Below are 27,545 nucleotides of genomic sequence, written 5' to 3'. Positions count from 1 at the left end.
CAACTACTTAGGGATTTTTAAAAGTGGGTTTTGTTAGGCCCGCACATTGCTGACTGAATTGTTTATTATTCAGCCATCAGTGTTTTAGTCTGGCTGACTCTGATGTTTAATTGCATTTGTTATATGAACCATTTCATGATTTTTTCACCCATGCAGAAGACACTTGGACATACAGTAGAGTATTTATGCAATATTTAGGTAACTTACAACATATAAGCTTGGTGCCAAATATGGATTTAAAATTTTAAACAGTCATCATGACCCCATTTTGGGGAGAGAAAGGTGTGTAGGGGTGGGGGGGTGGGCGTGCATCAATCGTTCTCAAAGTTTGGCACGCATCAGAATCTTGTGTAGGTCTTGTTAAGATACAGATTGCTGGGTCCCACCGGTAGAGTTTCTTATGTAGTAGATCTGAGTTGGAGCCTGGAAGTTTGCTTTTCTAACAGGTTTTCAGATACTGATGTTCTTAGTCTGGGGACCACATTTTGAGAACCATTGTGGGAAAGAGAAGCATAGAAAAAAGTCTACAAGGATAATGCACCATAATGTTAACAGTAGTTATTTCTGGGTAATGGGATTAGAAGGGCTCCTTATTTTTATCTTTATACTTTTCTGTATTTTTCCCCACAAAGACTGAGTTTTATTGTTATCATCAGAAGAAACAGCATTTAAAGAATTTTTTGGAGGTTCTGGTATTTCTCTTCTCATGAGCACATACAGTTTCTGCAGTTCTCTGTCGTCCAGTCTTATACAACTGGCACTATAAAAACGAAGTTTCGAGAATTCAGTGTTTTGTGCCCCTCATTTTTATTTTATCTTCTCAAGATGTGAGCTTTTAGAGGGGCATATTTGTCACATGGAGTCCCTATTTCAGTCATGGTGCTAACCACTAGGTGTTCAATAGGTTCCCAATAGCCCTATGAGTTGGAATATCATTCATTTATACCATATTACTTCTATTAAGATCCCAAGGGATCCTATTTCATGAATACAAATTGTATTTGATATCCTTTAGAAGGGGAAGATCTCCTCAGAATCCGAAAGAAGAGTAAAGAATTTGTTTAAGGCAACAAAAGTAAGTCAAGACCGAAATGATCATCTAACTCTCTTGACCTCAGAATAAACCAGTCAGCGAGCCACCAACCCAGAAAACCTTGGCACTGAACTATCATTTCATCATGGAAAAGACTCTCCATAGTTCGCCCCTTACAGTTTTAAAAATAACATGGGCTTCATACCAAACATGAAAAACAAAGCCTCAAGAATGCAGTGCTTTCCCACGAGAGAGCGGCAAGGTATCCTGCATGTTTGTGAGTTTCATTGATGCTTTAGGGAGGGCCTCTCTTAGATATGCTAGTTGAGAAAGTACTGGACTTAGAATCCAGAGAACTAGGTTCTAGGTCTGCATCTATCAAATGTGAGGCACCTTACTTAGCCCCTTTGGATTAAGCCCTAGTGTGTAAATGGGAATATTGGCCCTGTGAATGCCTTGGGTTGTCACTGAGATCCAACAGACAAGCTGCTTAGAAATGCTGCAAAACTCTAAGGCAGTGGTGTGGTCTGAGCAGTGAGCTCACCATCGCCCCTTGCACTTTCCCAGCCCCGTGGTCTCTCGTGGGAGTTATGTAACTCCTGGTCCTTGTGCTTTAGAGAAGGTTGTGGCAAAGTTTGGCAGATCCAGGTCCTTCTGGTCCATCTAGCATCCCGCCCAGCCAGTTTGGCAGGGACACCGATTAGCCTTTGTGTGACCTCTGAAGTCAGACACTTTAGGAAAGGCAAGATCGTTTCTGAGTGGTGTTTTTCCTGATAACACCGTTAAGTTCCTTTCCAATTATAATGTCTCCAGGAAGTTAAAGCAGTTACAATCTCTATGGAAATTCATAAATTTGTTATACTAAAAAATGACCTCTTACCTGAGGAATTTAATTGTCACCTCATTGTTTACTGCCTCGCTTAGGATTAGGCCTTGGTGACCTCCCTTGTAAGTTCTTGTGGCTCCTGCTAATTTGACCCTTCATCCATCTAATTCCTAAGTAAATACCCTGTAATGATTTGAGGTATACTGATGAAAATTTCAAAAAAAATTGTGCATTCCTAAGAAAGGGGTGATTTTGCTCTGTTTCTGGTTCCCTTAGCACCTGGCCAAGTTTGGGGTACCTGTTAATTCATTTTATCTTTCAAAGAACAAAAGGATAATATACTTCACAAATGGTATCATCTTTTTAAGCATTGCAGGCAGATTACTGTTTTTAGTTCCTTTTCTTTGACTTAAGGGTTAGTGAGTCTCCCTGCGCGTCAGCGGCCCTTCAGGTGTGTGCTGTTGACCATTGTGGCTGCAGGATTCGTGCTGTCATGAAGGCTGGCTAAGACACGCACGTGTGGGGCTTCGTTCCTGCTGGAGAGGGAGGTCATAAAGGTAACACCAGCTGACTGGAATATGGTTTTTAGGCTAAAATACACTTTATTCTAATCTCTACAAAGCAGCTAATAATTTAGAAAATTAATTATGAGAGTCTTGTAACTTTTTCTTGAAGAGCTGCTCTGTTTGTTAGAGGAATTCTTTTGAGTTATTGCTTATGACGCGAGCCCGTTCTGGAATGCTCACACGACCAAGTTGTTTGTAATCTTGTGTTTAGCTTTTAGGTTATTTATAGTGTCTGGTCTTACCTTAAATTCTTCCTCAGCATTTCCATTATACGCTGGCCCTTATAAATTCACCTTTAAAATATTCATGTGACCCCAATTACTCTGAAGTTGAGGTTTGGGATTTGATGTGACTTCTTTCGCTAATGCCTTTTTTTAAACATTATAACTCTTTGGATGGTTAGCTTCTGATGACATTTAACACTGTAGGGGAGAAAAAATAATTTTCCCTTTATCCTCTTAAGTTCATGGCTGAGGCCCCTGTAATAAAAGATTAATAAGAGAAAAGCACGAGTTTATTAACATGTTTACATGAGAAAGACCCAAGGAAAAATGAATGACTCCCTGAGGTGGCCTAAGCCACCACCTTAAATACTATCTTCAGCTAAAGACAAAAGAAAGGTGTGTGTGTGTGTATGGTGGGGCCGTTGAGTGAAGTTTCCAGGAAAAGAACAGTGTAAACAAGGGTAAAATTTGCTAGACAGATTTACGTCCAGGCCCTTTCCAGTAAGAGTTTCTTGTGATTTAGAGTCATCCTTCTCTTCCTGGTATGGTGAGAGGGATAATCTTACATATCCTTTATAAATGTAGATGTCCCTTAACAAAAGGGTGACTTCTCTGGTTTCTGAGCTTCTCTTGAATCTGCTGTTTCTCAAAATAATCCTTATGCCAAAGAAACATTTTTGGGGGTGGCATAATCGGCTACCCTTCAACACACATGACCTTACTTGGAGGCGGGAGATAGAATTTCTTGCTTTGTACTGCCCTAATATTAAGATGTCTCGGACAACATGATACAGAGCAGCAAAGAGAAAGTGTTTATAGTGAGGCTTTTTACTGCTTTGCAGTCAACTTGAAGTATATAGACATGGAGGCCCGACTGTCCTGCTCCATTTTATATGAGGGACTTGAGCATCTGCAGTTGTGAGTATCTGTAGGGTGTCCTGGAACCAGTCCCCCACGGACACCGAGGGAGGACTGTGTGTAGCAGAATAAAATGAACTCTCAGTTGTCTTTCCCTCTGATCCCTAAGTAGCACTCTGAGCAGTGAAGTGGAACTAACTGTGGCTTCTGTTTCCCAAGGTGTCCTTTTGGTGGTGGCCTCTGATGTAGCAAGCAGACTGATACTGCCAGGTTCTAATTCGTCTCACCGAAACCCCAGGTTTTTAGCTACCTGGACCTCCTGCCACCACCACTCCAGGCTTCCTAAGAGTGTCCTGATTCCAGTTGTCTGTTCTGACCAGATGTGAAAAGATTTCTTTGAACTTCATACAAGACTGGCTTTGAGTACTTCAAACATTTTGGAGAATAAACTCCCAAGAGAGGGGAGGGTAACATAGGGATAGGAGATTAAGAGGTACAAACTATTATGTATAAAATAAGCCACGAGGATATATAGTACAACAGAGGGAATGTAGCCAGTATTTTATAATAGCTATAAATGGGGTATAACCTTTAAAAATTATGAATCATGATATTGTACACTTGTAACTTATAGAAGATTGTACATCAACTATATTTCAATTGAAAAAAAAAGGAAAAGAAGCTCCAAGAATATGTTCACACAAAATACTCAGGCTGCAGAGAAGCGTATACTTACGTGAGTGCTGTCTGTCTTGGTTCATCCAGCTGGACTGGGCAAGGTCTGATGAAGGTGAGATGAGCAGGCCTAGCTTACTGCCTCCGTGACATTGGTTTCTTTTCATGCTTAAATTAACCTGGGAAATAGAAGCCTCAGCTCCTGAAGGAGATTGTCAGCTTTCATATACAGTATTTCCTCGCAGCCTGCGCTTTGACCCAGTGTCCCTGGTAGGATGATTCTGAGACTTCTCTCTTGAAAGTCTGACTTCCACGTGCCACCTGGCTGATGATGATGAAGAGTGGGAGCGTTGCTGCTACTTACCAGCGTCTGCCCCTGGGGCGTTGGGGGTGGGGGCTCTGGTGCCGTCGGGGCTGTGGGTTTACACCGAGAGTCTTCTTGACTGGGCTGGCCTCCCCTGTGTTACCATCGGCCTGTTCCTTCTAGGAGAAACCTTGTTCTCTTATCTGTCTCAGAACCCAATGATTATGAAAGTAGGGCCTGATCTATTTACTCTGATTCGATTGTTTGAGGTGAAATGTATGTAACATAAAATTTACCATGTTAGCTATTTTCAGTGTGCAATTCAGTGGTGGTAAGTCCACTCACAGCGTTGTGCAGCCATCACCATTTTCAGAACTTCTTCATCGTCCCAAACAGAAACTTCGTACCCATTAAACAATAAATTCCCGTTACTCCCTCTCCCAGGCCCTAGGGACCGCTATTCTGCTTTCTGTCTGTATGAACTTGAGCACTCTTATGTCCCTCACGTAAGTGCAGTCTGTCAATATTTGTCTTTTTGGATTTTGGTTTATTTCTCTTAGCATGATGTCTTTAAGGTTCATCCATGGTCTAGCATGTCTCAGAATTTCCTCTTTAAGGCTCAGTAATACTCCATTGTGTGTATCCACCTCATTTTGTTTATGCATTCATCTGTTGATGGACTTTTGGGTTGCTTCTATGTTTGGCTATTGCCGATAATGCTGCTGTGCATATGGATATACAAAGATCTGTTGGGTCCTTGGTTCGGTTCTTTTGGGTGCGTACCCAGAAGTGGAATTGCTGGGTTCTGATTACATTTTAAGGTACCACTTTCAGCTCTCACTACAAGGTGTTCATCTGAATATAGCCTCGCTTACTTAAGCATCCTCCAGTTACTGCACACTTAAAAGTGATTTTTACATCCATGAATGTCTCCTTATTGGTCCTCTGCTTTCTCAGTGAGTGTGGCATAGGGAATGCCTTCTAGTCAAGAAGCAGCTAGCTAAACTTTGTTTTGAATACCAGAAAAACTATCTAAATGTGTTCTAAGAAATACACGAGGAAATACATAAATTTAGGAGCTTGTGGAACTTTATAAGAACTGAATTTCTTGGCAGCCTTATATTTTAACAGAAGGTAAACAGTGTCTTTCTTTTCAGAATTAATAGGAACTTGGGCACAATGACCACTTCCATTACATGTCTTATTCTGACATCTTCGTTATAAGGTGAGCTGTTTATACGAGGGTTCATAAATACAGCTGCCTCTTCCCATGCCAGAGGCGCAGCAGGTTCTCATAGTGATTGGGTGAGGGGCAGGGTGGAAATAACTGACATCTTTAGTAAATGTCACTGTGTGTACTGCCAAACAGATGTCCTTCTGATCTACTGGCCGCATCATCTTCTCTCTATATGTAGGTAATTTCCAGGGCAGACTGACATCTAAATGTCTCTTTATTAAGTGTCCCTTAGCCCTGCTAAGAGATAACACTGTTTGCCTTTGTCATTATTCTCATGGTCACCCTCCGAGAATGGCTGCAGTTAATCGAACCTGTTTCTTAATTAAGCGTCGAGATGATGAACTTTGCTTGAATGCAGTGGGAACAGATGCAGACACTGTCGATGACCCGCCCCTGCTCACAGGGATGTGTTTTTTATGTGCTCTCCTGAGTTCAGTGCATGCGGAATCTTTCGCTTTCTGTTGTGAAACGCCCACTAGACTCTCGAAAGTGATGGAGAAGCCATCCACACAAGGTAGAATACCTCATCCAGCTACATAGCTTTACGCATCATCTTTACTCCAACCTCTTGTGTATCTACACCGCCTGCTTGCCTTCCCCACTTACTTGTCTAATTGGCATCTCGAAGTTATTGTGTTTAAAACTCCCGATTTCCCCACCAAACTCATTCCTCTCACAGTCTTCCCATTTTAGTGAAAGGTGGTTCCAGTCTTCCTCTTGTACAGGTGTAAAATGTTGGCTTTCTCACCGATCCTTCTCTTAGCCGCACACCCCACATCAGTCACAGCAAGTCCCTCTGCTCTGTCTTCAGAGCATGTCCTGAACAAGACGTTTGAACGTCTTCGTCCCCGAGCATGCACTTGCCCCTCAGTGTTGTTGCTCTTGTCAGTCCCTCCACCTTGACCGGTCTCCTCCCAGATGTCTGATGGATGGATTTGAAATATTTGTTGATTTTTTTTCCCTTTGGGAAAGCACGTTTAGAGGGAGGGGATGAATTTAATTTGATTTGAATATGAAGTTCATGTATAAATATAATACATTTTTAAAGAGCACATCCAAATATATTTCCTGTCTTCTTAGATATTGTACGTCATAGGGGTGGGGGAGATGAGTTAATCCAGGCTTTATAGGCATTTTTGCTGTCACGTCTGAGCCAGCTAAGTGTTCATTTCACACCCACCTACAACCAGAAGTACATGAAAAAAATTGTGGAGTATAATAATTATTATGCTGAGTATATTTCCATCTACATATGGGAGATTTCGCTGCCTAATAGTCTTCTTTTAAATTTCTTTTTTCTCTGTCTTGATCTTTCTGATCCACATCTTCTCGGCTCTTAGTGCTGTCCTTCCTATAAACCTTTGTCCTTGTTCTGTTGTGTTTAAGGGGGACAGAATTTTTTTCCTTTGGGCAAAACCTAAATGCGAGCTTTATTTAAGAGAGGCTATCCTCAGTAGAAATGTGTTTATTGCTTATGGACTTTTCATTTTACCTGCCAAGTCCTATTACTCGAGTAACTCAAAAAAATCTGCAGCGTTCATTTATAAAAGTACTTTTATCAATTAATCCAAGGAGAAACTTAAACTTTTAAATCTGACAAAAGGAGAACGAGGCACACTAACACACTGAACTGGGCCCATAGCATTACCTATTTCAAGTCCAAGACTAGAAGTTGTGCAGAAAATCCCCAAAATGTCTCCTGTAAGCCCCGCTAATGAGTATTGTAATTAATGGCTAGAAAATATTCCGAATGAAATACGGGTCCTGCTGGAACCTACAGATGTGACTTTTCTAAGCATGTTAATAAATGGTATCTCAAACATTATGTAATTAGAAATGTAATTTCTGCTCATGATGGTTTCTTTCAGTTTTAACAGATGTTTATTCAGTGCTCCCGAGATTTTTAAAAAAGTTTTAAATGGAATTAATTTTAACATTCTAGAATCTTATTTTAAAGTAAAGGATTTTTGAGCACAGCCATCTATTAGACACTGAGGTCGGTGCAGAAGATACTACAGGATTGAGACATGGCTGACCTGAACGAGCTTGCTGTGTAAATACCGGTTATTACCCTCCTGAGGCTGCTAAGCTAGATGAATCTTAGGGGAAGGTTTCTGAGAGTGTTGCCCTCACTGCCATCTGAGATCAGACACGAAGACTGCTAGCACATTCCCAGCTGAGATGTTGGTGAAAGGTGACTGGAGAATTGGGGACGCTGGGAAGGGGTTAACGAGCTTTTAGGTGAACCTTCAGGTGCAGCTGGTGGAAGGTTTGGTCTGCTGCCTTCTTGCTGTCTCTTGTCGTTTGTCAGAGTGGTTCACTTGGAAATTTGTGTACATTAATGCAGTAATTATGTAAGGAGGATCACTCCTAATCACCACGTATTGTCTTTACACAAACATGAAAAAATCTAGACTGCCAACTACCAAAAAACCCCAGGGACTCATGCCTGGCAGCCTCCAAATCTCTGGAACAGGGAAGATGTCATGGAATTTCCTGTTTTAATTGCAAAGACTGATTGAATTCCAGGGGCATTCTTGACCTTGCCGTGGTTGATGAGCCCCCAGTAGAAGTCTCCTGATTCACCTACTCCATTTTTTTAAATTTGTTTTTTTTCCAGACTTAAGGAGAATCACTGGTTATTTTTCAAATTTTGAAATATACCACATATTTAAAGTGTATAAGATATACATAAACACTAATAATACAAATGAACACCCAATATTTTCCATTCAGCTGAAGAAACAGATTACCTGTGCTTAAGAAAAAAAGAGCGGACAGAAAGGAGTATTGCTTTCAAAATAACCTCACGTTCCTGATTTTTGTGTTCATTATTATTTAGCTTTTCTCTTTCTTCCTTCCTTTCTTTTTTCTGTCTTTTTCTTTCCTTCTTCCTTCTTTCCTTTCCTTTTTTCCTTTCTTTCTTCAGTTTTGCATTTAGCTATGTATCCCCAAACAATATTTTGTTTAGTTTTGCCCTTCTTATGGAACTTCATAGACGTGGAATCATACTGAATTTGTTATCTGGGGACTTCTTTCTTTCAGCATTTATGTTTTTGAGATTTATCCACATTGATGTGTGGTAATTGTGGTTCATGTTTGCTGTAAAGGATTGCGTTATATCGATTGCCACCATTTATTTGTTTATTTTCCATTCTCTAGGTTTGTTTCTTTGCTGTTTCTTTGGAAAACAGTCTGGAACCCACATTCAGCAAGTCAACTTGCCATTTAAAGCTTCAGGGATTGACCCCTTTTTGGCCAAATTCCTTGAGTCTGTGCTGGGAAATTCCAAGTGGCTTGCTTTCACTGGTGGGAGTACTGAATGTCCTTATTTCTGGGGACCTTCTAGAGAATGGACTTGCTGCCTTCTCTAGGAGTTGTTAGCTCTTGACCTGATTCTCCTAGATCGGGAATCATAGCCAAGTTTCTGCACAATCTTGTGGGTGAGCCCTTCCCTGTGAGCACCACACTCCTTTTAAGGGCTGATCTCTCTCTTTTATTTTATTTTATTTTTTAAAGCTCTAGATAGTTCGGGAGTCAGTTGGAAACCCAGATGTTTCAGGTAGGACCAGGCTAGTTTTCAGAGCACAGGAAGATACTGAGGCTTTTTCTTCTTCCTGCACTCGGCTTCCAAGGGCATTCTCCTCCCTTCCGCTCCCCTCCCCTCCCCACCTTGTTTCTCATCAGTAATTGGCAGATGTTCTGTTCCATTGTGCCTCTTACCCAGGGAGTCAATTAAGGGGCACTCCCATTGTTTAGTTTGAAATACCCCTGTGGAAATGACCAGAAGCTCTAACAAAAAGCCCAGCTGGTTGCATTTATTTTCAAATTTAGAAAACTTTTCTGTAAAGATTGTTTAAGGGGTTACAGGTGTCATTGCAGGTCTCTGAGTGAGAGAGTAGGTTTTTCCTCTTTCATAAAGTGGAATGTATAAGTATGTTTTTCTATATTAGCTGGTTTTTGTTAGTTGAGATTTGTTCAGCTTTCCTTGAAATGTGTTCCCTTGAACTGATGTTAATGGCTGCCACACAGGGAAAAATAATTCTGCAGTAAAATAAATTTAAATCAGTTTCTTAGCTGCCAGACTTCTCAGAGGCTTTCATACTCTGTCGTGCTTTGTGAACATTTACGTGGGGGCTAGGAGAGACAGGAGTTCAAAAACACGTTGGATTATTTCTGCCTCCCCTGCCTTAGTGTGTCTCACAGTAAAAATTCTCCTCTGAATACTCTTGGGAAAGACATCATTCATATATTTTCTGTTGTTCACATTGGCTCCATTTACTAGATCTCAAGATTGCAGTGGAGAATCTTCTAGCACCTTAAGATATGTCCATTTATCTTGCGGGTGGATGTGACCTTTTAAAGGCAAACTTATTTTCAGTTCCCTTTATATTTAGAATATGTAGGCCAAATGTGTGTGTGTGTGTGTATGAAGGAGAGTAGGGCAAAGAATGAGTTTTGTTAAACTGATGAAAAGAATAAGGTCTCAGCTTTTAAAGGATATTACTGCCCTTGGAATTATATTCTGCGAAAGTTGGAGAGTAACAAAAAGGGCCCAAACCAAAATTTTTCGTAAATGTCTCCAGGCAGAAAAAGATTTCGTGCATAAAAACACTGAAGGAAATGATTGATCTTCCAAATGATTGTAAAACAAAGTTTTTCTACCTTCTTCTACCCCTTCCCTCCCCTCCTCTCTCCCTCCCTCCTTTCTTCCTTGGGAGTGAGGGGAAGTGAAGATGACGATGCCAAGGACACTGATTTATCCTTTTTTTTCTTAAAGACATGTTTTATGACAAGTACAAGGCCTGCTGATTTGGACACAGTAGATAGATTTTATCTGCGGCCTTGTCAGGATTATGTTTTCTTCTGTTGGTTGCTGTTCTATGTTCTCTTGGCCTGGAACATAGAAAAGACACGGAGACTGAAATGAAAACATCTAATTACATCTTTTCAAAATACTAGACAAACACCAGAGAAGCTCAATTCTGAATAACTGAAAATTAACTATAACCCTTATCTAAAACATCTCCTGTTCTGATAAAATTTTTTTCAGCTCTACCTGCTGCTCAGATTTTCCCACCCGTAAGTATTTTAATGTGAGTAAATTTCCCAGGTAACTGGCACCTATTCCTTCTAACACCAGACCATAACCACGTTGCCCTGTTTTCCCCTCTGTCTTAAGCAGAGGCCAGAGGTAACTGGACATGATTATGCGCATCTGTTATTTTCTGTGTGGTGAGAGGAGCTTGAGTCGCTCTCAGCTTCCATCTCTTGTCACGGAGACCCGTCCCGCTCTCACCTCCCTCCGTAGCCTCGCGTGTTGGCTGTCCTGTCTGCTGGCTGCAGGAAAACTGGATAATGGAGCAGGTCAGACAGGAGTGAGTGCAGCAGCCCCAGAATGAATGCCTTAGGAGTGGAGGCATGGCTGACGTCCTGGGGCTGTTGAACATCTGTTTCTGGTGCTCATGGGCTTTCTTCTGGTTACAAGAGGGTTGAGGTCCCTGGGGAAAGAGGCACCTGCTAGTTTCAGGACTGTGCAAAACCTAGGTGAGCCCTGTGGATGTGTATAACCTACTAGTTTGTCTCCCCAAATGGAATGTGAATCCACCTTGATTCGGACATTAATAGAACTCATGAAATCCTCTAGTAGCCTTATCTCAGGAGCATCGGGTTTTCCTCATCTGCACAAGACTGGCCATGTACTGATACTTGTGGAGGTTGGGTTTGTTGTGTTATGTTCTAAGACGGGAGGTGGTGTGATGTTATGTGATGCTCTGTTATGCTAGTCCTTTTCCATTTGCATGTTTTTGAAATTTTCCCTAATAAAGCATTTGTAAAAAGACAACGCTGCATATATATATTTGATTGGTCTTCAGACAAACCTCAAAGAGTAGAGTTTTTCAGGGGAACATCGTCATTGTCTCAAATGGTGCTAGTAACGTGGTGATGTGAGCCAAGTACTTCATATTTTCGTTCATTCACTTAACAGATAGTTATTAATTTGTTTTGTGCCTGACAGCGTTCTAGGCACTGGGACCATAACAGGGAACCAGATAGAAGAAAGCCCCTATTTCCGTGGGTCTTAAAAATGTTAGATCCAGGGGAGAAGGTGTGCAGATAAGTAAGCAAATAAATATACGAGATGGTTTAAAATGGTGAAAGGTGCCAGGAGGAAAGTGAGCAGAGTAGTGATGGGGCCGAGCGGATGAGGTGGTGCAGGAGGCAGCGGTGCTAATATGGAGAGTTGAAGGCTTCCCCTGAGGGGAGCCAGCCGTGTGGAGGGCAGCCCTGACAGAGGGAGCCCGTGCCCTGGGATGGAATGCCTTCGTCTCTGAGAGATGCCGCTCACCTTCAGGGAGGCAGCCCCCGGAAACCTGCCACCCAGCCGGTTCGTCTGACACACGTGCCCAGTGACACCCAGATTTGGAAGTTAGCCTCCCTCCTCAATACCTGCTTCTCTAAGAGCTGTCGAGTAATCCAGTAAATAAGCCTGTAAACACATCCTTATTAAGAGGACTTTCGAATTAGTGGTTAACCAAAATAAAACAGTCACTTTTCTGCAGTAGTAAAATAAATATTCGCAGTTATTTGTATAAAAATAGGCTGCCTTTCCAGGATGACTGTCATAAATGACCTTGTGGGACATCTGTGTTCTTTCAGTATGTAGTTCTGAGGTTGTTTCTTATGCATGTGTTTTTCCAGAATGTCATATAGTTGAAACGATACAATATGCAGCCTTTTCAGATTGGCTTCTTTCCCTTAGTAATATGCACTTAAAGTTCCTCCGTGTCTTTCTGTGGCTTGATAGTTCATTTCTTTTTAGTGCTGTGGTTGGATATAATTTAAAATCGATCCATGGATCCTGCCTTGAATGCTTTTAGATACATGTGGGCTTTGGAATCAAACTGTTCCCAACAGTTTGCTGTCCACAATGAAGGTTAAATTGTAATTTGCCTGCCTTCGTGATTTGACTCTTGTGACTCTGAAACTTAACGGTTCTGCACAGATGTCTTACAGTGCATGTGGGTTGCTGAGTCAGGGATGCCTTGATCCCGCAGCCCTCAAGGTGGTGGGTCCTGCGGGCTCTCAAAGTCCACAAGCATCTGGCATCAGCAATAGCGGCTGTTTCTATGGCAGATGGAAAGAAAGAGATTATAGGTAACATAAATGGCTGAAAGGGGGAGAATTCCATCACTGAACGTGGCGGAGTCAAGAATGGAACCCCAGCCGTCTGGTTGCTGCATCTCTGCTCTTAGCCATCATGGGGGACCAGCTCTGATAAAAGACTGTTACCTGTCTCTGCTATGCAGCTAATACCCCTGCTTTTGTGAAGATGTTGCATATAGCATGATGTCTGCTTCTGACTCCCTAATGTAGAAAATGTAAATGTTGTTTATGCAGTGACAGGCATGCTGTCATACGTATATGCTATCCAGGTACGAACTGTCTCGTAAGTAGAAAATTAAGCTTGGAAATAGGAGTAAAACCAGATAGTTAAATGTATGTTCTTTCCAAACAACATATTAATTGGGGTCCAGTCTAGCAGTAGCAGATAGACTGAGAATTAGCCTGAGAATGGCCTCACAGAGGTGCTGAATTCTTGATTTTAAACCGAGAATTGGTGCTTAGTGCTGCATTTTTTTTTTAAAAGCTTCGCTGCATGATACTTTTGAAGATACAGCAAGAAAATTGCACAAGAGCCATGTTTTCTCTGCTCAGTTTTGTTTTGGTTAATCTAGTGTGAGTTCTTGCCAGGCTCGCCCGACTGGGAATTGCAGCCATAGCAATGAGGGGCTGGAGCTCCGTGAAGTGGCTGCGAGAACCCTCCATGGAGACAGCCCTGGGCTTCTCGGAGGCCTGCAGCCTACAGCTGTAGTTGGCTGTGTTTTCTTAGTTAGGAGGAACAGATCAGGTATTTTCCTTGACAATATGGGGGGGAAAAAAGGCAGGGAAGCTTTTATCAGTGGCTAGTAATTACATAAAATAATGCCGCATAACTTGTGAAACTTTCCATTTGCTTTGTGGACCCATTTTAATTCTGGAAGTGTATATAGACCGAAGGAACATGACTGCGTTGGATTAATAGTTACTGTGGATTATGTTCGTGTATTCACCTCAAGTTTTGCATTTTATTGTAGCAATCTTTTTAAATTAATAAGTTGATTACATAGAAATGAAAATTTCCTCCAAAACATCTACTTGGCTTCTGGGCAGCAGTGTTTTTTAAAAAAAAAAAATAACTTTCGGAAGGGTCATTTCTTTTTCCTTTTAAATTCCAGTCTATCAGGGATGGATAGTTTTATAAATATTGGAGAAGGGTGGCATTTTACGTCTAAAGGAAGACTAGACTGGCCAGTACCATGGAGGAAGTCCTTATCTCCTCTAAAACCAGTAACAAACTGGCCTGCCACCATTTGTCATGTGGATTGCCAGCCACCAACCCTCAGACTGCACTGTGAGGAGCGAGGGGCTAGATATTTCCAGATTTCGTCCAGATAGTAACCGTTATAAAGGAAAAAAACCTGTTTCTCTGCTGTACTTTCAATACTTTTGGCCACCAAATGTGCAGGGGTTTTCCCACACCAACAACTTCTCCAATTCTCTGCGGGCACTAGCTGGGATTTAGTTCAATCCACACACTGTCTGCCTGCCTTCCCCTAGTCTGTCATCCTCTTTCTGACTTTACTTCCTTCTCAACCCAACCTGTGTCCTTTTGGGTCTTCCCCTTGAATCATAGCAGCCTCTGTCCGACCACAGGAATTTGAGTTCTTGGAAAGCACCACAGTTAGGAAAATTCATAGGTTGCAAGATCAAAGTCTTCTAGGAAATAGAGGGTTGGGCGAAAACAATTGAAAAATGACATTAAACATATCTTAAGTTAAACCCAGTAGATTCTAGAAGACATACTCTTCCAAGTAAACCAGATACATTGGTGTTAAACATCTGCTCTGATCGGTAAATTTCCTTTAAATGAATCCGCATCATCAGTGTTCAGAAGATTTTGCTGTAGCTTCCTATAAGCTCTGTAATCTGCTGATTCTAAAACTTTTTTTAAGGTTTTCAAACCAGCCTTTGTCATGGAATTTAATGTTTTTGGCATTTACATTCTTGTGGTTGATTTCAAAGGCTCTTCAAAATGTGTATGTAACCCCATCTGCTTTTTATAACTCATAGAAGTGCTTGTTGTATGTTTTAAATATATGAATATGTTACTTTGTCAGTACACAAGTGTATAAACTTACCTTCAAACTATGGTTAATAAATCATGGTTGAAGATGGACCTTTTTACCCATCTATCCAACAAAATCCTAAACCCTGTGTCATCCTATGTCCCGCTGTCTCTTTCTGTGGACAGACTACTGAGCTCGGTGGCAGAACAGTCCCTTGATTCTCTGGTCATCAAGTGGATCTGACTTGACTTCAAGACGTGGCCTGATATAGGTCCAATGTATCTTTAAGTCCCATTCCCGCGTTGTGTGTGTCTCCTCTCATCTCATCAAACTGAAACTGCGTTGTTCGAACTTAGTTGACCTCTGAAGCTTTTGAGAGCTTGACCCTTGTTAACATCCCATTGAACTTCTCTGTATGAGATGCTGATCTAGAGAAGCCGTTATTTTTAACTAAGACATTGGAAATAGTCTACATTTTCTGACAGTTGTTGAAGTCTTCACTGCTATTAAATGCAGTCTTTTCCCCCGGTGTTGGGATTATGGGATTGTGGTGGTGATGGAAGAAAATCCTCACATCTATGTTTAGATTATATTTAACTCATGATTTCTTAGCATGACTTCAGTTCTGTATAAATATGTGGGACCGGGATCATGAAAGTAGTATGTGGCATGGCCCCTGTTTTCCAAGGTTTAAGGGTACGTGAGATTAAAATACAGAGTTACCAAAAGCTGCAGGTCTGTGTGTGGGCCAGTGAGCGTTAAGCTGTTTTGTTGACCATAGGAGTCCTGGGGTACAGAGGAGGTGAAGGCCAAGTTGGTCTCAGACAATTGGTGAGGAACTGAGAGTGGAGCCTTGAGCTGGGTGTTGGGTAGTGGGAAAATTTGACTGGGCAGCGGCGGGAGGCAGACCAGGAGAAAGGTGTGGAAATCACACAAGTTGTGTGGGGAATGCACACCATGTGGGTGGCCTTGAAGAGATCCATCGACTTGCTTGTCCTGGGACAGGAAGGAACCTTTGATGTTTTGCAAAGTAGAGCTACCGTCAGTATAGAACTGCCCGTCCTTATTTCTCCCCAAGCCTGTGCCTGTGGGTCAGTTAGATGTGAAGGAATATTCTTCGTAGTTCATTAGGTGTTTGCTTAGCCAGGAATATTGCCTCTTTGTGTCAGTGAGCTGCACGGGTATCAGCAGTAGGCTGGATGGACCTGAGAGTTAGACGGAACTCTTTGTTGACAGACTTCGTTGATATAATCAACAAAGGCTGTAATTTAAATATATATATATTTAACATTATGTTTCTGATAGATTTTTATATTATTCATTCTTTTTCATAGATACGTGTATGGAAACTTTTATCTGTACCTTGCATTAGTTTTTTTTTTTTTATCACATTAAAAAACGTGATATCATATTATCACATTAGATCCCACCCCACCCCCACCCCCCCGCCAAAGGATAACATGCTGTATTTGGTTATAGTATCAGTATTACTCAGATTGGAAAATTTTCTCCTCACAGCTACCAAAGAATGATAAATAATCTCTGGGAATCGGGGCGGTAAACTGTGGTTCTGAAACAGGAGGAGTTAGTTGCTTATCACCTAATTCAAACCTCAAGAAAAAATTACCAGTTAATGAAGTACAGTAGTGATATACGAAATGGCTTACTTTTCCTTCTGTCATCAGGATCCTTGTTCTAAACTCAATGATGAGGAAATTTGGGGAGCGTCAGCTTCACTTAGTGGTTTGCCTTTTTACCATGCATCCCGGTCTCTTATTTATTCTTAAACCATCCTCAGAAACACAGAAGAAGGTAGCAGAATTACACTGGCATTCCCATAGTATGTACTATCTTTCTAAGTGAAAGGGGTACACCTGTAAAGTACTTAAAATGCTGAAATAGGTTTGGTTTCCTGATAAGAATAAAGAAAACAGTATTGAAATGTCAAGAAGGAAAGGATAGCTCTATTAGGAAAGGACAGCTAAAGAGGTCAGTATCCTACTGGCTACAAATCAGCACTTGTTCTTTGCTGCTGGGGGTGATGATTGTACAGTTGTGAAGCACAGGAGAGCCCTGGAGAGACCCCTGGGATTCCTGTTCGCACGTTCCACCCCCATTCCATTAGCTTACTCGGTTCATTGTAGCCTAAATGTGAAACATATATTTTATTAATTTGGCCCATGCTGTTTCACATGGTTGTCTAATTATAAGCCAAGTCAAGTGGCTTTTCTTTACCCTGCTATGTAGAGCAGTGATTTAAATGGCTTTTAAAAAATAAAGCAAGCAAATAAGAGAAGGCTTTGTCAGAGCGCTGTTCATTATTGTTCTGCCTGCTCAGAACAGACGCCTTCTAGAGCAGTTGTCCCAGTGCAGGAAATTTCCTTGGTAGAAACCTCAAGCTTAATGAGCAGAGCAAAGATCCAAGGTTTTCTTAGAATTAAAAACACTCATGCATTTTTATGATGACATCTATAAATGTTTCTCTTGTTTTAAAGGATAGACACACACAATGTTGAGACTTGCTTAATAGCAGCCAGAGATACTAGTTTTTCAAGGTAGAGTTTCCCTCTAAAACCTGAAGGCAAAAATCAGATTCCTGTTGTGCCTGTCTGGAGTCATGACATAAGGACTCATTTGCTTTTTAGATAATTCATGGAATTTCAAGAAGATAATTTTTTAATCTTCATCATTGTAAGAAATGTCATGATTTTCTTTCCTTAGATTTGGAAGTTAGAGTTGACTCTGCCCAGTTGTGGAATCCATGGAGTTTCTTTCCTTTCTACTGAGCACTGGGTTTTTATTTGGGGCCCTCAGAGTTCTGTGAGGCATGTTGGACGCAGCGGTGGAGAAAGGGCAGGAGGCTGTTTTTGCCTGTGCCTCTTGATTTCCGTGCATTCTGCCCTGGAAAATCCATTTTCTTATTCTCATGATTCTGTTCCCCATGAAGAAGGAGTAAAGCCACGGGAAAAATTACCCCATTTCTATTTAACAGTCATTTTATGGTTTCTGAATTGATGATCTGGAGGGTGATTAAGAATAAACACATCAAGAAGGCCAAGGTCCCATGATAAGATCACATACCATAAAAATCAGAGTTCAGCCCCTTAATTTTGTGCACAACGAAAACATTTACAAAGAAAGATAGCCTAATGGTTTGTTACTTTGAAAGCTATTTTCTTTTCAGGGTTTTTTTTTGGGGGGGGTGCAATTTCAGTCATTTTTGAATGCAAAAATGAATGGGGAAAAAATGCAGTGTGATTGGTGATGAAGAAGGATATGACTTGCTTTTAAATTTCTACTCAAGGTTGAAATATGTGAAAATTATCATCTGAACCATGGTTTTTAAATGGGAAAAAAAAATCCCGTATAAATTAAGAGTATTAATTGAAGGAAAATACATGTATGTTAATACTAATTTAAGAAAAATTTAATTATGAAAATTGATTTTAGAGAATTTGATCACATACAGTCTGATTGCAGCATCTCTCTTTATTCTTATACTCTTTTGTTGACATTTTTTAGAATCATTAAAAATACCTCTGAGTGGCTGGATACATTCTCTTAAACAGGAAAGAAACTCATGCCCTTTACTATATTTTTGAGCAAATGAAAGAGTTTATCACTTCAGGCAGTGAAGTGAATTTGGCTTCTGATCTTTGGGAAGTGGAATATCTTTCAGATCACGTTATCAAGATGCTGAGTAACCCTTGTTTTTTCTCTTTCGTTGCTTCCTTCCGATGTGTGGCTGCTGTGTTGACAACGCTCTCTACTTCTGCTGCTGAAAATTATTGTTTCCGTCATTAAGAAAACCTCCCAAGGTAAGCACTGATATGGAATTTGGCATGCATGCTGGCCAAGTGTGACACAAAATCCAGAATTTTATCCATCATAATAACCCATGTGAAACACCTGTGCTTTTAAGAAGAAAAATTAGCATTCCAATGTAAAACTTAAACCATGAGCAAGCAGTTAATGTTGGTGATGATATAAAAGTCGAATGCTCCTCTGCATTTACAAAGCACTTTCATGCATTATTTGATTGTTGAAATTAATGCTTGGGTCCTCAGAACAAATCTGTCTAGTTACTGTTTCTATTTTATTGATGACAAAATGAGTCTCAGAGAGGAAGTAACGTGTCCCAATTCACTGATTGGGTAAGTGGAGGACTATATGATATCACCACCTGAAAAACAGAAAAAAACAAAAAATGGTAGTCAGGTGGTAACTATGGTTTTTGACTGGACCAACCATCTTTTCCTGGGTCCCATGAAGAATGCTTGATATCACCAGAAGAATTCTCCAGACTTTTAGAGTTCCAGACATCTAGCAGCTTTATGTGTTATTGGAGTTTCTAGCCAATCACAAAGTCCACTAATTAGAGCTATGCCCCTTGCTCTGGCCAGCTTTCGATGGCCTGTGTGCCAGTGAGAAGCCCAAAAGTTAGAGGGTAGATAGGAAAAAAAAAAAAAAAAAAAAGAAAGAGAAGCAGGAGATCTGAATGACCAACTCCTGAATAACTGAAGGCTGGTTTTATTACCAGTGAGTATGTTACTGGGTATAAGGGACACTTAGTGCCAAAAGGCAGGAGAAATACCACTAGCGCCTGACCAGTGGTGCTGGTTATGGCTTTGGGTTTTGAGATGGGATCAAGGCAGACTACACCTACACGCATTATGTGGTCAGAATATAAGACATGGGGGTAAGGGGAGGGAATCCAGAATAGATTAGGCTTACTTACCTCTGGGGTTATGATGGAAAATCTACGTAAGCTTTTGGAATATTGAAACCGCTAAAATTTTGCATGTTATCCTTTATGTTTACTGAAGGCAGTATAGGAATTGTCCGTGGCACTGAGAGTTGCAACTCCAGTAAGGAGGGCATACACTGAACAAATAACATGAACTCTTTTTTAAAAAGAGGAAATACATGATGCTGAGAAGTAAAAGTGCTGGCCTCCTGGCCACATCTGGGGGACTAGAAGGTTCTCCTCGAGCAGTTATCGATGGGGATATATCCCACAAATTTGCAAACAGAACTGTCTTTGCTACCCAGAAAGATGTGAGCTCCCCTTAAGTAGCTCTTCCTTCCCTTGCTGTTGGTCCCTAGAGGTTTCTAAACAGTCTTGTGATGTATTTAATTCTTCCCTACAGAAAAAGGCAGTGAAGTCCTGAGCTATTCCACGTATGGTTACTTAGTGAAGGAAAAGTACTGGAATGAAAAAGAGGCACAAAAATGCATTTTAAAAAGTTATTAATTGCTTTGTACACAGAAAATGTTCTGGTTTCTTTCTATCCAGTATATACATTAGTGGTTTTACTAGGTGTCCTCTTGATAGTTCCTAAGAAGTGTCAAAAATTTTCAAAATAAAGTAAATGTGCCATAAGGCACATCTGGAAGGTGTAAAGATCATCTTGAAATTAAATAAATGACATAGTAGAGTCAAATTTTAAGAAACACTAAGAAGATAAGGTCTTTTCTTGCAGATATGGTAAATATTGAAAGCAAATGGGAAAGGAAAAGATATTTTTAATGATGATTATATAAGCATGAAATTTTATTGATTTAAAAGGATGAGATTTTGACATGAATAATTAGCAAAAGCATCAGAGAAGACAGGTTGGTTCAATTTAACAAACATTCTGGGAGGGGGATAAGTGTTGCATGAATCAGACCCGATCCTAGCATTCTAATGGGTGGGCGTAGGAACATATGCACAGTGTAATATAAAATCAGTTGTGTTAAAGGCCACAAGAGGAAAATATTTGTGGAAATCATAGGATGAAGAGTCCTATTCTGACTTCTGCAGAATGAAGGACAGCTAGGATTGGACAAAATATTAAAAACCTGTGCTCAAAGACACTGGAGAAATACCAACTTAGTCAGGAATTACTAGACCAAAAGCTAAGAGGAGGTGAAAATGTAGAGAGGCGAGGTGTCTGGGTGTTTGCCATTCAGACAAAAACCAGCTTAATGGCAGAGCAGTGTTTCTGGCAGCCTTGTCGGGTCTGGGGACCCTAGGGGGACAAAAGTGTTGGAATTCAGGGTCTTTCAGAGGTAGAGTCCTTGGTAAACTTCTTATACTTTGGGTAGGCAAAGAGGATTGCGACCTAGCCTTGGGTCGGGTATAAGGGTGAAACAGAAAGAAACCAGTCCTCACGTGGATTGCTGTGTGATTGCAAGTTCTTTGTGTGGTCCAGGAGGTCTCAGTTATTAAAATTAGATCAAAGTGGTGCTAGAATGCAGGTCCCCAGAAGGACCCTCCTGAAGTTTAGCAGAAAGAAGTTTCAAGTCTAGCTAAATTATGTGTGTTCCCTCTACTGACGGACAGAGCCACTTTGCTAGAGTCTGAGCCAGGGACCACTCTGCTGTGAGAGTGGCACTCTTCTTCCGTTTTCAAGAAGACCCAAGTTCTTGGCTGGATTGTGATCTTGGTGCTCCTCTCTGGCCTGACCCCAAAGAGGAAATGCCCACTGGACCATACAGATCTCACCACCAACTTGGTTCTCTTGTCAGTAATTTGTGTTTTCCTAAGGAATATTTTTTCATGTAGTCTGTGTTTGGGCAGTTACTGAAATTACATCTAATTTCATGACGATGGTAAATAATAATCACCCACCTGCAATATTTACTGTTTCTGTGATGTGTAAGGATTTTGTGCATTTCACTAACAGATATTCTAAAGTAGGAGTGCTGATTAGGAGATGGGAGGGGCTGTCATTTTGAATATTTGGTTGAGTTATCACTATTCCAACTGTTATGCAGGAAAAAGTCTCACATTCTTTATATCTATCCTTGGAACCATACACTTAGAATGCTGCTTTCATTGCTACTATTAATAATAGCTATCTTTATTTTAGCACTTACAGTATGCCAGATCTACTTTAAATCCTAATTGAGATTCAATGCAAACTTGGGTCCCTTCTGCTACATGAGGGGTAGGGGGAGCCAGTAGTTGCCAGGAGGAGTGGGAGAAGAGGAGAGATGAATAAATGGGTGAAGCACAGGATTTTTAGGACAGTGAAACTATTCTGTATAATACTGTAAGGGAGAATATATGACATTATGCATTTATCAAAACTCATAGGACTGTAGGGGGAGAGTATAGCTCAAGTGGTAGGGCACATGCTTCGTGTGCATGAGGTTCAGGGTTCAGTCCTCAGTACCTTCCCTAAGAATAAATAAACCTAATTACCAACCCCCACCAAAAAAAAAGAAAAAGAAAAAAAACACATAGGACTGTACAACTCAGAAAAGTGATCCTTAATGTATGGAGTTTAGTTATTAATAGTGTTTCAATATAGGTTTATCAGTCATAACCAATATAACACACTAATGGAAGTTATTAATAACAACAGAAACTGTGGGGAGTGGTGTTTGGGAAGATGGGAACTCTCTGTACTAGCTGCTCAATTTTTCTGTAAACCTAAAACTGCTTTAAAAAATAATATCAGTTATGAAAAATAAATATGGTTCATATTAACAGAGAATAAAAAAGAAAAAACCATGTGATTATCTCAGTAGATGCAGAAAAAAAGCATTTGACATAGTTCCGCACTTATTTATGATATAAACTTGCAGGAGGCTAGTAGTAGACAGAAACCTCCTCAGAATGGTGAAGGGCATCTGTTAAACATCTACAGCTGTCATCATATTTAGTAGGAAAAGACTGAGCACTTTCTACCCAAGATGGGGAATAAGGTGAGGATGTTGCTCTAGCCACTTCTGTTCAGCATTGATTGGAGTTCTTAACCAGTGCAATTAGGCAAGAAAAAGAAACAGAAGAAGTTCATATTGGAAGGGAGGAAGCAAAAGCATCTTTATTTGTAGATAATAAACTCATGTATTTGAAAAACATTAAGAAATCTCCAAACAAGCTTCTAAAACTTACAAGTGGCAAGGTGGCAAGAAAAGGTCAAAATACAAATTGTACTTCTCTATACTAGGGTGAACAGTTAGAAAATTAAAATTAACAACAGCCTAATAACGTACAGTACCTTCAGAAAGGTTAAATATTTAGGGATATACTTAGTGAAAAATGCACAAGGCCTTTTTATTAACATCCCACATAGATTTGGTCTTTGGGTTGTAGACATTCTAAGAGGTGGAGAAATGAGTGTCAGCTGTATTCAGAGAATGACAAAGCACAGAGTTGGACTACTCAGTCATGAAGGGGGTTCCTGGGTGGCATGTCTAGAAAGAGGTTGAAACCAAGTCTGGCTGTAGAAGGCTTTGATGCCAGGGTTGGACCTTGATACATTCAGTGTCTATTGCCTGTTAAACAGTGGCCTTAGGCTCTGCTCCCTTTTGGAAGGTTAATCTGAAAACAGCATAAAACGAGTTGGGTTTGGTCAGTAGGTGGCCTGGAGATGGTATTCAATAAAATGTGCCAGAAAACGGGTAATGAGGGTCTGCATTGGAGCGGTGCCATGAGGCTGGAGAAGAGGAAAGGAAGAATTATCAAAACATTGCCGAAATAAAGTATCCAGGACTCGGATGCTGATAGCATGTGGGAGAAGACAGTACAGCAAGAAGAGTGAGAGATGAACCTGGACTTTGCGACTGAGTGGCTGAAAATTCAGCAGGAACAAAAGAAGAAAGAACTGGTTTGGTATAGGGAGCAGTTAATGGGTTCAGCTTTAGAGTGGGTAGCATTGGAGACGGTGGCAAATCACCTGACATAGATGCCGAGCAGGTCGTATGAGGTTTGCAGTCGGCCTTGGAAAGGTCAGGCAAATTCTTGTGGAAAGGAGATAGGAGATAAAGAAAGAAGGATCTGTTATGTTGTCAAGGAAGAAGGAATGAAGTGGGAAAGAAATCATGAGAGAATAGAGGCCAGCGCCTTGGGACCCAGCCTGCTCTGGGAAATGGAAAGAGGGGGAAGAGTCAGTGGAAACTCAGAAGAGAAACCAGGCACTCGTGTGATGCTGCTGCTGGTGGTGGCATGGAGGACACATGCACTTGTTCTGACTGAACTGAGTTTCCTTTGTTTTTAAATGTTATTTTTTCTAGCGTTGTATTAGGGCAAGGAAATGATATTCTTCTGGTTGACATTTAAAAGTGAGACTGAATATTTTTTGTATTGCATGTGTATGTAGCATGTGAAGATGGAAAGGGAAATTTACACAAATGTATGCTTGTATAAATTGTTTCATACTATGTATTTGGACTTTTTCTCTTTGGTGTTACATTTTATAAACTTGGACTCCAGAGCAGAGAAGCATTTATATCAGTATGGGCCAAGTGCATACCTTTTAATCCTTTCATCAGTAGTGTATTATGCAATGTTTATTGAAGTGTTTTCGATTTTCCTTAAAAAGAAAAGTAAACTTTTTGACGAACATGGAGACACCTACTTTATGCCTCCTCGTTAGTTTAAAACAAAGAGCCTTTGTCTCCTAATTTTCAGAGTTGACGTGAGTGTGTTTTTCCTTATCAGTGTGACTATGGTTTTGAGCCCAAGGTTTTGTCTTAGAGGTACTGCAGATAGAAGCAGAGGGGAGAATTGTTTAGCCACCTTCTCATGAACGCTGGAGTTTGGCAGAGGTGGTACAGAGGCAGAAGACACGTGTGTGTGAAGGTCTCTAATTATGCACTATGCACGCCCTGTTGATGGAAAATAGGAAAATGTTCCAGTAGCTTTGGCTTCAGAAGCCCAGTTCTGGGTTTCCCTGTTGACCCTCCGAATGTCGGGCACGTTCTTGGACCCTTCACTTTTCATACTTTTGTCATATTGGGCACAAATATCTTACTTTCCTAGGGAGCCGCCGTGAAACATGCAGAGAAAAACACATGACTTCTTACTCCTTTTTCTGTTTTCTTTTTCATCCCTCAGTATTTACTTGAGCACCTTCCGTGTGTCAAGTGAGCACTTTGAAGCTGCAAGAAATTTCTGAACTCAGACCATTCAGATCCTCTTGTTTAAGACCAAGGAGACTGAGGCTTGAGGAATGAATTGGTGGAGAGACCACCCACTGGCTCCAGTTCCAGGCCTTCTGGGCGCCTCTATTCTCTGTTACCCCACATGTTTGTAAAGTGGTTTTTCTATTTGTTGGTTTCATGGAGTAGAGAAAGCAGGAAAGAGTAAAAAGGAAGACGTTTGGGGAAATTTTTAATATCTGCAAGATGACTTTGTTTAGGATCATATTCTTTTCTTTCTCAATTTGCTCATTTTTAAAGCCATGATCATCATTTTAATACCTCCACGAGTTAGCGTAAGATTCATGTGAACAATTTGATCTTGTTAATTAAACTCACTTTAAATGTTATTTTATTTGCAAGCATTGTTAGAAACTATTTAACTTCAAGGTGTTTAATCCTTCTTGTAGTGACATAAATTTGCTGGCAAAATCATGAGCAGTAGAAGCTGACATGGTAACAAAATAAAATGGTTACTTTTTGAAAGCAGTATCCTTTAAAGGGTCCTACTACTGTACCGAAAACCTGACTTTACAAAAATTGCTCAGAAGAAAGGAGGCGGGAATCTTACTATGAACAGCTTAAGCCATCAGGAGTGCAGTTTCATTCAGACTTGTTTTACAACCTGGACCACCATCATTTTAATCGTTCCCTTTGTGGATTTCTGAAAACTAAGTGTGGGCCCCAAATGAGATGAGTTCTAGACCTGTGCCGTCCAGTACAGTAGACCCATGGCCACATGTGGCTTTTGAGCATGTGACATGAGGCTGCTCAGAACTGAGATGTTTTGTCAGTGTAAAATACACACCAGACATCGAAGACTTAGGGCGAAGAAAAAAATAAGGTAAATATTTTGGATATATTAGATTAGATGAAAATATTATTAAAATTTTTTTAATCTCTTTTTAATGTGTCCACAGGGACAATTTCAATTACATAGGTAGCTTGGGTCATAGTTCTCTTGGACAGCGCTGTCTGAGGCCAGACATATGGCTGAGGACGGAACATCTTTTCAGCATCCATCCTGAGGCTTTTGCTTGTTTCTGTCCCCTGGTCAGTGCAGGTGCTCTCCTGTCCCCCTCACACTTCTGCCCTTAGAGCTGGGTCCCTGCGTGCTGTGGCTGCACGACCTAAACGACAGCACGGCCTTCCTGCTGTGCATTCTTCCTCAGAAACATCTTTACCGTATTCATTCAAAAGTCATTTATCAGACAATTACTAATTGAGAACGCTTGTGGAAAGGATCGTCTGAGGAGTCGGTGGGGCTCAAGAGGTGATTAAACTGGTGGTTCCTGCTCTCTGGCAGTCACAGTGTGGTGAGGAGACTGAGCCTTGACAGCACTGTAGGTAGTGGAGAATGGATTTGGTAAACACCATCATTCATTGTTCCAATATTTTGTGACTTCGGAGGAAGGACAGCTTCCTAGCTAAAAGTGCACCTTGAGGAGGGCCTTCACGTATGGGGTAGGTTTCACAAGGCAGAAGATGGTACAGGAGTGGAGATGGTTGTGAGGAACAAAAACAAAGTGACTGATGTTGAAGGAACACTGGTCCTCTATTCAAAACGTGCCTGACGCCAGATGTGTGGGTTTTTCCACACCAAGTAATTCTCTTTGTACACCAGCTGAGTATCCTACAAGTCACTTCAGTTCTGAAAGTAACTCCCAGAGTTAGCACAGAGCCCGCAGGTGCAGGGCTCAGCCCCTTCAGACACTGCTAGTGGGTCCCCAGGTCACCTACCCTTCCATCTGACTTTGCTACAAACCAAGGCTTCCCAAGACCCCGTCCTCAGGTTTGATAATTTGCTAGAATAACTTACAAATCTCAGGGAAACATTTACTAGGGTTTCCTGGTTTATGACTAAGGATACAGATGAACAGCCAGCTGAAGAGGTATGTAGAGTGAAGTCTGGAAGTGTCCTAAGCACAGGAGCTTCTGTCCCCATAGAGTTGGACCCCCTTCCTGGCACATGAATGTATTCACCAACCCGGGAGCTCTTGGAACCTTGTCATTTAGGGGATTTTTATGGAGGTTTTGTCACACAGACATAATCGATTATTACCTCAGTCTCTAAGCCCTCTCCCTTTCCTGGAGGTTGTGGGGAGTGGGGCTGAAAGTTGTAGGCATCTAACCAAGGCTTGGTCTTTCTGGCAGCCAGCCCCCATCCGGAAGTTATCTGGAGTTCCACCGGCTCCACCACCTGGGAAACTGCAAGGGAGTTAGGGACCCAGTGCCAGGGACAAAAGACCTCCTGTAACTCACAAAACTCCAAGAGATTTAGGAACTCTGTGTCGGGAGCCAAAGACATGTGTTCTCACAATATCACAGATGTCTTGGGAAGTACAACTTCTGGTTAGGGTGTAGAGTACATGAAAGGAAGTTGCATATTAAAAAGACAGGAAAGCAGACAGCTCATAGACAGTTTGGGACCCTGATGTTACCCTAGTAGGCTATGAAGAAATCATTTAGGATCTCTATATAGAAAAGCTGCATAATCAGAACTGTACATGCAAGAAGTTAATCTGGCTGCAGGACGTAGGGGACGTTGTGAGTGGAGAATGCTGGGTAGTTAGCCATCGAGGGTCACTTTATGATAACCGCTTTGTGTGACAGTCCGTTCATGCTAGGTGATGCATGATAACAACCTTAAAAAGCTCAGTGGCTTGAGACAACCAAAGTTTATTTCCCTGCATGCCAGCTGAGGTCAGCTGTGGCTCTGCACCACGTAACTGTAACC

General features: G+C 41.1%; 1 protein-coding gene across 1 annotated transcript in view; it reads left to right on the top strand.

Annotated features, from left to right (window-relative positions):
- The window catches only part of KIF13A (kinesin family member 13A), a 172,533-nt gene that overhangs the window by 46,917 nt on the left and 98,071 nt on the right, over positions 1-27,545 (top strand). Inside the window, 1 exon segment of the mRNA XM_032462545.1 lies at positions 18,699-18,711. Within this exon segment, the coding sequence (XP_032318436.1) occupies positions 18,699-18,711 (13 nt within the window).

This window comes from Camelus ferus, chromosome 20 (assembly GCF_009834535.1).
Source record: "Camelus ferus isolate YT-003-E chromosome 20, BCGSAC_Cfer_1.0, whole genome shotgun sequence".
In the NCBI taxonomy this organism is placed as follows: Eukaryota; Metazoa; Chordata; class Mammalia; order Artiodactyla; family Camelidae; genus Camelus; species Camelus ferus.
This window is presented reverse-complemented; position numbering and strand designations above follow the sequence as displayed.